The 11216-nt window shown below is 47.7% G+C and overlaps 2 protein-coding genes across 4 annotated transcripts; one reads left to right on the top strand and one right to left on the bottom strand.

The window, feature by feature from the left end:
• Window positions 1-1046: 1046 nt before the first annotated feature.
• On the top strand, window positions 1047-7719 carry glud1b (glutamate dehydrogenase 1b). Its single transcript, XM_061263860.1, has 13 exons — window positions 1047-1693; window positions 3724-3804; window positions 3893-3948; window positions 4117-4180; window positions 4487-4581; window positions 4992-5171; window positions 5586-5723; window positions 5806-5943; window positions 6112-6192; window positions 6260-6383; window positions 6456-6547; window positions 6656-6718; window positions 7084-7719. The coding sequence occupies exons 1-13, from the start codon at window positions 1291-1293 to the stop codon at window positions 7201-7203; spliced, it is 1635 nt and encodes a 544-aa protein (XP_061119844.1). The 5' UTR covers window positions 1047-1290; the 3' UTR covers window positions 7204-7719.
• A 184-nt stretch (window positions 7720-7903) lies between these two features.
• becn1 (beclin 1, autophagy related) lies at window positions 7904-11210 on the bottom strand. Of its 3 annotated transcripts, none has more exons than XM_061263863.1 (12): window positions 11123-11210; window positions 10741-10873; window positions 10560-10621; window positions 10440-10498; window positions 10244-10337; window positions 10033-10169; window positions 9770-9964; window positions 9557-9703; window positions 9337-9486; window positions 9148-9208; window positions 8940-9082; window positions 7904-8789 (listed from the first exon to the last, which is right to left on the bottom strand). In XM_061263863.1, the coding sequence occupies exons 2-12, from the start codon at window positions 10865-10867 to the stop codon at window positions 8621-8623; spliced, it is 1344 nt and encodes a 447-aa protein (XP_061119847.1). In that variant the 5' UTR covers window positions 10868-10873; window positions 11123-11210; the 3' UTR covers window positions 7904-8620. The 3 variants fall into 3 exon arrangements, with proteins under 3 accessions (XP_061119847.1, XP_061119848.1, XP_061119846.1); XM_061263864.1 differs by having other exon boundaries at window positions 10244-10334; window positions 11032-11183; XM_061263862.1 differs by having other exon boundaries at window positions 11032-11183.
• Between the last annotated feature and the right edge of the window lie 6 nt (window positions 11211-11216).

An 11216-nucleotide genomic window follows, 5' to 3' on the forward strand; every position in this document is an offset into this window, starting at 1 on the left:
AATAGTTTCTTTTTGTTTTGTAAAGTGGACATTTATGGCGTTAGCTTAAATGACATTTTTGCAGCCTTATTTTTCTCTTTTGGATATAAAGTGCCCAGTTAATATGGGGCTGTTCCAGCAAATCTCCATTTCCACGGCAAACCATTTTGACTCAAACATCCAGTGAGGTTTTTGCACGGATTGACCGTCTTTGTTTGTTCGCCCCAACGGTGAGTGCTTATCTTCCGTGCAGAGTCCACGGGTTTAAGTCCAGTCCGTCACATACGATTTCAGTGTGCAATTTTCATCCTATCGCTGCGTGCCGTATTAGGTCAAGCAGCACATAGGTGTGAAGGAACACGCCATTGACAAGCTCTTACATAAAGCCACTAAGACTGGAGGAGCAGTCACATCTACTTCAGATCAATTAGGTTTTTCCATTTTCCAGTTGGGCCGATTTTCTCTTGACCAATCGATGGATAAACTAAACTCTGTCTAGCTTTGCTCTCTCGTGTGGTTGTTTTCTGAGGGAAAAAGAAAAGTTGCGGCTGTCATTTTTAGCCAATGCAAGCATACAGAGTGATGAAGTGAACTTGGCGACTTGCCTAGGGATTGGGACTGGCTGGGGAAGGGGTCTTACCCACAATGCCTTGTGAGTGATAGCTGAGTTGAGCAGGTCATCAGAGAACAGCTACTCACACTCCCCCACATCCACTCCGTCCCTCCCTTCTCTCCCCGAAAGACCCTCGCTGCCCACTTCTCCCAGCTGTCTCAAACCCTTCCAAGCCCCCCACCCATCACTCAAAGCACCGGTGACCTGTTGACCTCTCACACACTGGCTCGCATGCACACATTTCTTAGCCTGCCATGATCCCATATATTTTAATAATATTTGCATGGATACTATGCAAATAAAACTATGGGGGGGGGGGTTCAGATGTGAAAAATGTAGATAAAACATTCAAGTTATAACGTACAAACACCAAAAATAATGCAGTTTCATTTGTGCCATAGAGTCGGGAACGCGCACGGTCAACTGCGGTGCAAGCGGGAGCGCGCACGTCTGTCTGGATCCTCCTCCCACCGCTGCTTCCGCGTGCGCCCCTCGGAGCCCTCCTCAGCTGGCCTTCGGCTGCCTTTTAAAGTAAACACGCCCAGTATGTCACTTTTCACTCGCTCGGAGGTCCAGATACGGTGAGGAGCCTTCTTGGTCTCTCTGTCTCTCTCTTGCCTCCGTCGCTGTCGTCCACAGGACCACACATCCCGTACTCGGGTCGTCCTCGTCGCCTTTCCTCGACTCTCGCCGCGGCCATGTATCGCTACTTCGGAGAGCTGTTGAGCCGCTCGGCGGGCAACGCGCTGGCCTCGGGCTGCGTGGACTCCGCTCTTCCGGCGTCCGCTTCCCTACTGCGTGTTCGCCGCTACGCCGACGCGGCGAGCGAAAATCAGGCGGACGACCCCAACTTCTTCCGCATGGTGGAGGGCTTCTTCGACCGCGGCGCCGCCATCGTGGAGGACAAGCTGGTGGAGGACCTGCGCACCCGCGAGACCCCCGAGCAGAAGCGGCACCGCGTGCGAGGCATCCTGCGCATCATTAAGCCCTGCAACCACGTCCTCAGTGTGTCGTTTCCCATCAAGCGAGACAACGGCGAGTGGGAGGTGGTGGAGGGATACCGCGCCCAGCACAGCCAGCACCGGACGCCCTGCAAGGGAGGTGAGCGCTGGAGGAACCCCCGGTGACAGCTAGCGGGTTAGCCTAGCATACCGTTAGCATTAGTTAGCCTTTTTCGAGCTAGTCACCCAGCAACCTCTCTCTCTTTCTTTTATCCTACAAATAATGACGTGTCACTGTTGGTAGTCGCACTTTCAACTAAAACTCGCATTTTAATAATATTTCCGCTCACCTGCTAAAACGTCTGTAAGCTAGTAGCTCACATATAGTTCAACTTGGCCTCTAAATCCACTAAAACTTCAGAATTAATATTTTGACAGATAAGAGGCTTTGTTTTACAGGTGTTTCAACTCCACATATTCCTGCAAATTCACATCTTCTACCTAACACAGGTCTTAACTTCAAATACTCCGACCATTGAATACAGTTGAGATATTGACTTCAGACACCCAAATGAGGAGATATTCCCTTGTTTTGTGCTAAAGCGATCAAAGTATTGTTTTGCCCTTCTCTAGAGGGATCCCTTTGCCATTGAATCAACTCGGAAGTGAGTTGAAGAGACTAAAAGTAGTGCTTTTCTGCCATCATACTCCTTTCTGAACTTTAGATTTACAGATCGACTCATGCCTATTATGGCAAAACTCAAATCAATCTGCAGGGCCACAAAATGGCTTCCAAAGTCGGCTGACTTTGGACATCACTGCCTGCTCTTGTGCCTTTGACACTGTTATGTTTGCATGATGTCGTGCCTTTGACACTGTTGAGTTCAAGACCTCATCTATGAAGGTGCATGCAGCCTCCTCCCCCCCCCCCCCGTGCAATGAATTCTGGGTAGTCTGACATGAGGGTGGGCGGGATGTGATGTATGGCGAAAGCGCCTGGGAGTGTCGACGCACTTCAGGACGGAGGGACTCTGGTTGTTTTCCCAGGCATTCCCATTTGGCTGTGGGCGTCGTAGTAAGAAGACGCATGCCAACATGGTGGCCGTTGTTGCTGTTAACACTCCCGCACCTGCTGGATGCAGGAACTATTCTGGGGCAGCTGTATTTCTTACTTGCTCAGCTGGTTTCGCCCTAAAGGCGGCTTAAGGCGATGATGTCACTGACGGCGATTTGAATCCTCTCTGGAGTCAGCAAGAACGCTGAGAGGGTTCAATGATTAATGTGTCGCAAAGACCCTTTTGCACCCTAGAGTTCAAAAAAGTGTTTTTGGCCACGCCCCTTTTTCAAGGGCGCCTTTGACGCAGGCGAGTCCACGAGTTACAGCGGACTGCAGTGAACCGGCGCCATTGGTGACCCGTTGCAGTTGACGCACACCCCTTAAAAATATTGATTGCTTGACACCAATGACTACTTTCCTATTATCCAAGGCTCTAGTGCCATCTAATGGCATCTTTGGGCATGACATAAAGAGCTCCAAACTTGCTTTCATTTCATTCTATTTCAATTTGGCATGATTGAACTTCTAACAAAAATTTAAAATTCCTGTCATTTTGCAACGGTTTATAAAAATAAAAACATTCCTTGTAGTCAAATATCAACTTGTGTCGTACAAAGTACTTTGATTTTCTGCCGCGGTTGCTAGGATAACATCACAGTCGCAGCGGGGGTGTAGGGGGGGCCTTGGTGGTTTCCCCGCGGCTTGTCTTCACATTTTATAATTTGATCACAAGCTTTGGATTGTCCTCCCTGGCTCGTGGTGGCTCAGCTGATTTTTTTTGAAAGCTTGTTTTGAGTTTTTTCCTCTCCCTCGATATAATTTGGTTTGTGAATCATGTGGAAAGTGCCGTCGGTAAGAAGGACAGCAGCTCATGTCTGCTCGAGACAACCCCCCACATGTGCTGGATGAGCAGTCCGAGTGTTTTACAGCCGCCGTAAAACTTCTGGATGCTCCTTGATGGCGTCTTTTGACCTGTAACTGATGTGGCAAAATCTTTTGAAGATGTACAGCGTTTAGCTGAGACAAACACTTTACTCAAATGCCCTTTGTCATTTCCGCCGGGGCGTGTTTGGTGGTTTTGTACTGGTCGCCATAGTAACATGCCATTTGTGTTTTTTGGGTGTGTTTTTTAGGTATCCGTTACAGCACCGAGGTGTCTGTGGACGAGGTGAAAGCTCTGGCCTCCTTGATGACGTACAAATGTGCCGTTGTGGGTACGTTTCAGCGATGTCTTGAGTTACTTTTTGGAAGCATTGTAAGTGAGCCGAGACTTGAGCCAACCAAGCTGTTTTCCTTTGCCAGATGTGCCGTTCGGAGGGGCCAAAGCTGGAGTCAAGATCAACCCCAGGAATTACTCCGTGAGTCATATTTCACCACATAGCATATCATTTGGAACCAAAGGACGAAAAATATGAGTCATATGAGGAAGCGACGCCTCACGAGACATCCTGCTTTCCCCCTTGCGTACCGCAACTTGTATTATTGCACGGTTTGATAATGTCAATATTTGCCTTTTGGCTCGGCAGGACAACGAGCTGGAGAAGATCACCAGGAGATTCACCATCGAGCTGGCCAAGAAGGGCTTTATCGGTGAGCGTGAACGTTTTGGAGTTGCCGTCATGTCTCATTTGCCGAGTTCCCCCAAATGAAGCAAATCACTTCATAAATAGCAGCCTACAAAACTCAGCGCGCACATCCCACCCCTCCCCCCTTCATTATTTTTCTTGCAACCCCGCCCAAAGTTTTTTTTTGGACCTTGTTCTGGAACATTTTTACCAGCAGCCGAGGTTTGAACTGTGAAAGCTGATGCGTGTGTTTTGAATATTCCACCCGGTATTAGTGGAAAAAGGTTGTCCAGCCTAATTTGAAGTGCCCTAATCTCCGTGTCCCCACCAGGACCCGGCATCGACGTCCCGGCTCCCGACATGAGCACAGGCGAGCGGGAAATGTCCTGGATCGCCGACACCTACGCCAACACCATCGCGCACACGGTTAGTTGCCAAGCCGCTTCGGGTTCAGGCCTGCTTTCAGCACGACGGCTCTTTTTTTCCTTTTTTGGGGGGGGGTTGGGTAGAAGTGAGTCACTCTGAACCACCAGCTTCCTGTGCCTCTCCCTTCCCTCCAGAGCAAACATTCCTTTACTCTCTCATGAAAGGAAGCAAGAAGTCTTCAGAGAGAAAGGCCCACTTGTTTGTCAATGGATTAATGAGGCAACGTTAACGGCACTTTTTGATTTTTGATAAGCCCAAGTTGGACACTACATTAGGTACAGCACCATAAAGGCAACAAAGTAAGGCTTTGGATGAGGGTTAGGCTTTCGAATGAAGAGTTGCAAATCATTGGTAAGCTTTTTTGAATCCAGTTTGAAAGCATGACTTTTTCCTTTCTGTTGCCATGACAGGACATCAACGCCCACGCCTGCGTGACGGGCAAGCCCATCAGCCAGGGCGGCATCCACGGCCGCATCTCAGCCACCGGCCGCGGAGTCTTCCACGGCATCGAGAACTTCATCAATGAGGCCTCCTACATGAGCATGCTGGGACTGACGCCCGGCTTCAAGGACAAGACCTTCATCATCCAGGTGACCGCACGCGATGATGAGGAGGACGAAGGCTTTAGACAGGCGCCGCCATCACCATCCTTTTACTGTAAATTGATTTGGATGGAGGAGGAAGCAGGTCTGGCATATCAGGCCAGCCAGTCAGATGATGCACTCAAGATGAAGATGAGAGCCAGCAAGTGCAGCAGCTTGCTGGCGACATCGCGGATCAAAAACTTAATCCCTCTGAAAGTGTTTTGTGTGGGGATTGCGGCGGGCGCAAATGACTTCTTCCTGGAGGTTTAGCCGGCTGAGAATTAAGCTTTGCCGCTTTCCCTTGTAATCATCATCTTTACATTTGTGCCACCGTTCCTTTTTTTTTGGAGGCTACAGGTGTCATGTTACATTTATGTCTAGATAATGTCTTCATTAAGTTGTGGCGTGCATGTTTTTCAGGGCTTTGGCAACGTGGGTCTGCACTCCATGAGGTACCTGCACAGGTACGGCGCCAAGTGCGTGGGCATCGGCGAGATCGACGGCGCCATCTACAACCCGGAAGGCATCGACCCCAAGCAGCTGGAGGACTACAAACTGGTGCGACCCGTCTTGTTTTCTCGTCGCCACGACAACCTGACCTCGGCGTCAACATTTTTGTTTTGGTGGATCCGCCCGACAGCAACACGGCACCATCGTGGGCTTCCCGGGCGCCAAACCCTACGAGGAGAACATTCTGGAAGCCGACTGCCACATCTTGATCCCGGCCGCCGGCGAGAAGCAGCTGAAGCGCCACAATGCCCCCAAGATTAAGGCCAAGGTAGGAGACAAGAACTTTGGAAAGAGATTGCTTGCCTTTGTGACGTGTGTTGTTGTAATAAATGACAATGTGATCAATATATATATTTTTTGTTTTAGTAAATTTGATGTGACTTTTATCTCAGGATTCTAAATTATGATGATTGCAAACATTGTGTTCTTTGTCCAGATTATCGCCGAGGGCGCCAACGGTCCCACCACCCCTGAAGCCGATAAAGTTTTCCTGGCTAACAAAGTCATGGTCATCCCTGTAAGTGATAGAAAACCAAAATCTTCAATGATGTGAAAGAAGACTTTGACGGTCCCGCCTCCCGCAGGACATGTACCTGAACGCCGGCGGTGTGACTGTGTCCTATTTCGAGTGGCTGAAGAATCTCAACCACGTTAGCTACGGACGTCTGACCTTCAAATACGAGCGGGACTCCAACTACCACCTGCTCAGTAAGTACAAGTTGCAAACGAATGCAATCCTCTTTTGCGACCGCGCCGAATAAAATGATTTGCGTCCTCCAGTGTCCGTGCAGGAGAGTCTGGAGAGGAAATTTGGCAAGCAGGGCGGACCCATCCCCATCGTGCCCACCGCCGACTTCCAGGCCAGAGTCGCTGTGAGTAGATCTGACGTGTCAGAAGCGCACTTTGCTTTCTGGTAGCGCATCACTTTGGTTGCGTACACAAATGGCGGTTTCATTCAGTTTGACTCTTTTGGATTCCAGGGTGCCTCCGAGAAGGACATCGTTCACTCCGGCTTGGCCTACACCATGGAGAGATCCGCCAGGGTAAGCCGTCATACACCACATACTGACAGAAAACATTACATTCATTGAAATTTCAGAAAATCTTGATCTCAAAGTCTGATTCAGAAAGAAAAATAATAATTCCAGATGAATTTTTCCATTGCCCAGCTATGACGTCATCTTGTGCTTTATGCACAGCAGCAATTTTGTATGTTGTGTATCACTAGTGCTACGGGGGCTCCCTCTAGTGGTATGACAAGAATCTCTAATGTTCCAACCAGCACACTTAACATCTGATGAGTGCAGTTCCGTTGTATTGAACTTAATGCAGAATAATTCATCTTTATTTAGGCGCAGTCTAGCTTCTTTTCCATTTTAATGTGGTCAATTTATTTCCTGATTTTCAGCAAATCATGCGCACGGCCAGCAAGTACAACCTCGGCCTGGACCTGCGGACGGCCGCTTACGTCAACGCCATCGAGAAGGTGTTCAAGGTGTACAACGAGGCCGGCCTTACTTTCACCTAAACGCGTCCCTTGCCCGTCCGTCTGTCCGCTTTTCCCCTTCCCTCTCCTGTTAAACATCCTTGAGAACATATCAGCGTCTTTGCATATGTCGTCGTCGTTTACGCGCCTTCACACGTAAGGAAAAGCAGACAGTCCCCATCGCCGCAGAACAAACTACTGTATATTGGCGGTCCATTTGTTCACTGTAGTTTATAGGCTGCCTTGCTGTGATAAGCACTGCAGATGCCTTAATGCTGAAAAAAGGGATTTAATATCACAATAAAAGAAATGTTATCAAGGGTCATTGGCTAAGTTGCCCACCGAGTTATTATTTGAAAGGTTCAGTTGGAGTTTTTGGTTCTCCAGTTAAGTTCTGTAAAGCCGATTTTCCTCAGGACAAGAAAGATCCTCCCCATTTGCAGTCCTTCCCCTGCTCCTATTTTAACCGTCCATCTCAATTTCAAGTTCTTTTGAATGAAATTGTTGGGTTTTTTTCCCCCTTTTTTGGGGGGAAAACAATAAAATAGCTTCAAATAATGCTTTTGAGGAGTCTTTGAGTGAATGTGGAAATATAGTATGTGACTATTAAAAGAAATATTTGCTTACCACAATTTGGGTATAATTTTGTAAAGTATGAGCTCTACAATTTGTAAAATCCTTTCAGGTTTCAGACAACCTAAAAAATGAAGATGTTATGTGTATTTCAGGAGCATGATGCGGGTTTCATTTTTCTTTGGGGGGGGGGGGCAAGCCCTGCTTTAATGACACCAACCAAACTGTTCTACCTGTACAAAATGTTACAAAGGGTTGGAAAATTTACAGTATATTCCCATAGGAGGTTAGAAGTTATGGTCATCAACAGGAAATTTGGAGGAAAGTAGAATTGTGTTCATAATTGTGTCTCCTTGCCCACATGCAATGGCATTACAGTACTTTAATTGCTCCGTATTTTTGAACTCCTACTTGAAGCATAAAAAAACAAACAAGCAAGACCGAAAAGCACTCTTCAAATATTAATTAGTAGGAACAAACAGCAACAATCTCCCAGTAAACCACCCCAGTTAGTTGCCACAAGAGGGCGACAAAACACGTGTTTAGACCAAGCCTAACTTTCAGCATCGTTCCTTGAAGTTTTGTGAATAATACCCTTTCTAAATTTAAGTTAATTATTAATGAACCAACTTTCAGTTTTCAGTTTTCTCCATTCAAATCTGAGCCACATTTACTCCCACAAATTCCTGTTAAGTTCCATGAAAAGTGTCAACTTAAATTCCTGGAATTTTGTGACCATAATAAGTGAAAGAATGAAAGTAGTGGTACAGCTTAAAGAAAGTTTTACATTCCAATGTGGGGAAAGAACATCTCGGGCAAAAGCACAAGGTAGGCCTTCTCCAACGCTGTTCCATCAGCAAGTGTCGCCTCTGTGGCATTTCTTAATTTATCTGTTGTAGAACTGCGAGGTGACCCAGGCCAGCCCCCACTTGAGGTTGGTGAGCATGAACTTGAGCGCCTTGGTCCACTGCTCCTCCGAGTTGAATTGAGTCTTGATGGAGTACGAGCCGCCGCTGCCGCCCGTGTCCTCAATCTTGCCCTTCTCCACGTCCATCCTTTCACACACACATTGCGTAAGTACAAAGTTCCTGAAGTATCGTTTGTCTTCATTCAAACAGACGTCGTGGCGCAATTAGCCAAAACAGTTGACATGCCACCGCTTTAGTGAGTGGTAGTTGATGACATGGCAGCTATGATTAACTAACCTGTATGGAAGACAGAAGCCAGTGTCGCCTTTTTCCACCTCGTCTTTGAACTGCTGTACGCAGTCCAGGAAGGCCACCATCGCGTGGTCAAACTTATTGTCCCAGAAAAATCTCAGGCCCCCCGAACAGTACAACGGAAGTTCCTGGGGAGAAAAAACAAAACAGTTAAGAGCGTCAACCGGGAGATTTATTTTACGTTGTCCATTACCTTTGATTTGTCTGTAAGGGACTCCAAGTAGGAATGATTTCCATAGGGCACCAGGCGATACCTGAGTAGAGAGAAAACGGATGGCTAGAATTGAATTTAAAATGTGCCAATCAGTCAGTTGCTGTCAGTAAGAAATAATAGTAATGGCTACATTTTGGATTTGCAGTATTATTATTAGTCGAGCCTGACCTCTGAAAGCGCAGCCCCATCTTGTTGGCCAGCGCGTGCAGCAGCAGCACTGTCTGCCCCCAGGCCGCATTGATCTCGTTCCACTCCACCGGCACGCTGGGAAGTCGACCCAGACGAAAGTTGTTGATGGTGCCGAACTGGCCGCTGTGCCTGGGCGGGACGAAACCATTCCAAACGTCAACGTGTGTCGTGAATGCGACATCTCATACGATGGACCCACCAGATGTGAAAAGTGGCGTTGAAGACGTTTGTCTTCTTGAGCCGATCCAGTTGGATCTGGCAGTAACGCATCTGGTTGTCGACGCTCTTCAGCTCGTCGTCCAGCTCCAGCTGTTGACGTTTGAACTCGCTGTACTCTTTCTGGTACCTGACACACAAAGTACACCTTGAAAAACCTCTCTGAGGACAAATGCTGATTAAAATGGCTACTGACTGCAGCTCCTCCGTCTCCAACTGCTGGGCCTGTCCCCGGCTCTGCGTCAGCTCCTGGGCCACGGCTGCGCGTTGCTCCTCCACGGCCTCCAGCTGCTGCACGAGCGCCGCTTCTTCCTCCTTCAGATGCTCGAGTTCGCCCAGCAGCGTCTCCTCATCCTCCACTGGCAGCTGCGATAGGAGCTCCAGGCACTGCCTGAACGCACCGCGCAAAAGTTCAGAGGGTGTCCAATTTTGGCGAGGCCTCGGGTCATCATCACTCACTTGTAATTCTGACATTCATTCTCGGTGATGTTAAGCTGCGTGTCCAGGTGGTCCAAAAGCGTGTCTGTGCATTCCTCGCAAAGCGGGTGGTCCACATCCGTCTGACCGGACATGATGTCAAAGAGGTCGCTCGTCACCTGCCGCCACAAATACCATCATGAAAATCAGCACACATCGTCTTTTCATTTGGCCGTCTTGCAGGGGGGGTCACCTTGAGTCTGCGGCTTAGGTTTTCCATGGTGCCTCCATCTGAAGTGTCTCCGATCAGCGTGAAGCTGTTGGCGCTCTCTGTCGACATCATCCTGCTGACGAGGCCGGCCAGCGCAAATTACAAGTCTATACATTTAGCTACATACTCATTGAACACAAGCTGTATCAAATTTAAAAATGTTATCTAAAACGCTCACCGTGCTGGGGGGATGTATTTCCTTGACACGCCATCTTGCTTATTTTCTGCAAAGGTCTCCTGAAATGCATTGGAATTCATTGTAAAGATTACAAGAGAGTACAGTTAAAGATGCATTTACCTCTGTTGTGTCTCCGTCACCACATTCCGCATGTTTGCTTGGCGTTACAGTCACCAGTGGAGCTAAAATGAGTCATGGAGAAGCATCACATTGTAATAAACAGTGGCCCATGCATTATTTGTTTTTGTTACTTAAAACATGGGAACCTCTGCTTTGCATATTTGTGTTTAATAATCCATACCAATCAGTTCGTGGATGGTGACCCGGTCCAGTACATTGAAGGACGTGTCCAGCTTGAGAGGTTGGCAGCACCGCTGACAAACAAAGCTAACCTGCATCGTCGTGCTCGATGTCTTGGAGCCCTCCATCACTCACTACAAGTATAACAAAATGAAAAAATAAGATTGCAATCAGTGTCACAATGGTGAGTTTTCTGCATTGGAACGTCGCTGAATTATTCCCAAACCCGTGCTAAAGTTAACTTGGGGCTAATGGCTACATGCTAGTTAAGTCAATAAAGATGTGTGATTACCTTGAATCTATTTAAATTCATATAACACTCCTTTGGTGCAGACACCGCATAATAATTCTGACACTGTTGGAATAATAAATAAATACAGAACCAATTTGTGTGATGGTCGCGCTTCCACTTCCGTGTTGATGTTTACGTCTTCTTCTTCTTCGTTTCGTAACAATGTTGACGAAAGTAAGTGCGCC

The sequence above is a fragment of the Syngnathus typhle genome, linkage group LG18, assembly GCF_033458585.1.
Source record: "Syngnathus typhle isolate RoL2023-S1 ecotype Sweden linkage group LG18, RoL_Styp_1.0, whole genome shotgun sequence".
NCBI lineage: Eukaryota > Metazoa > Chordata > Actinopteri > Syngnathiformes > Syngnathidae > Syngnathus > Syngnathus typhle.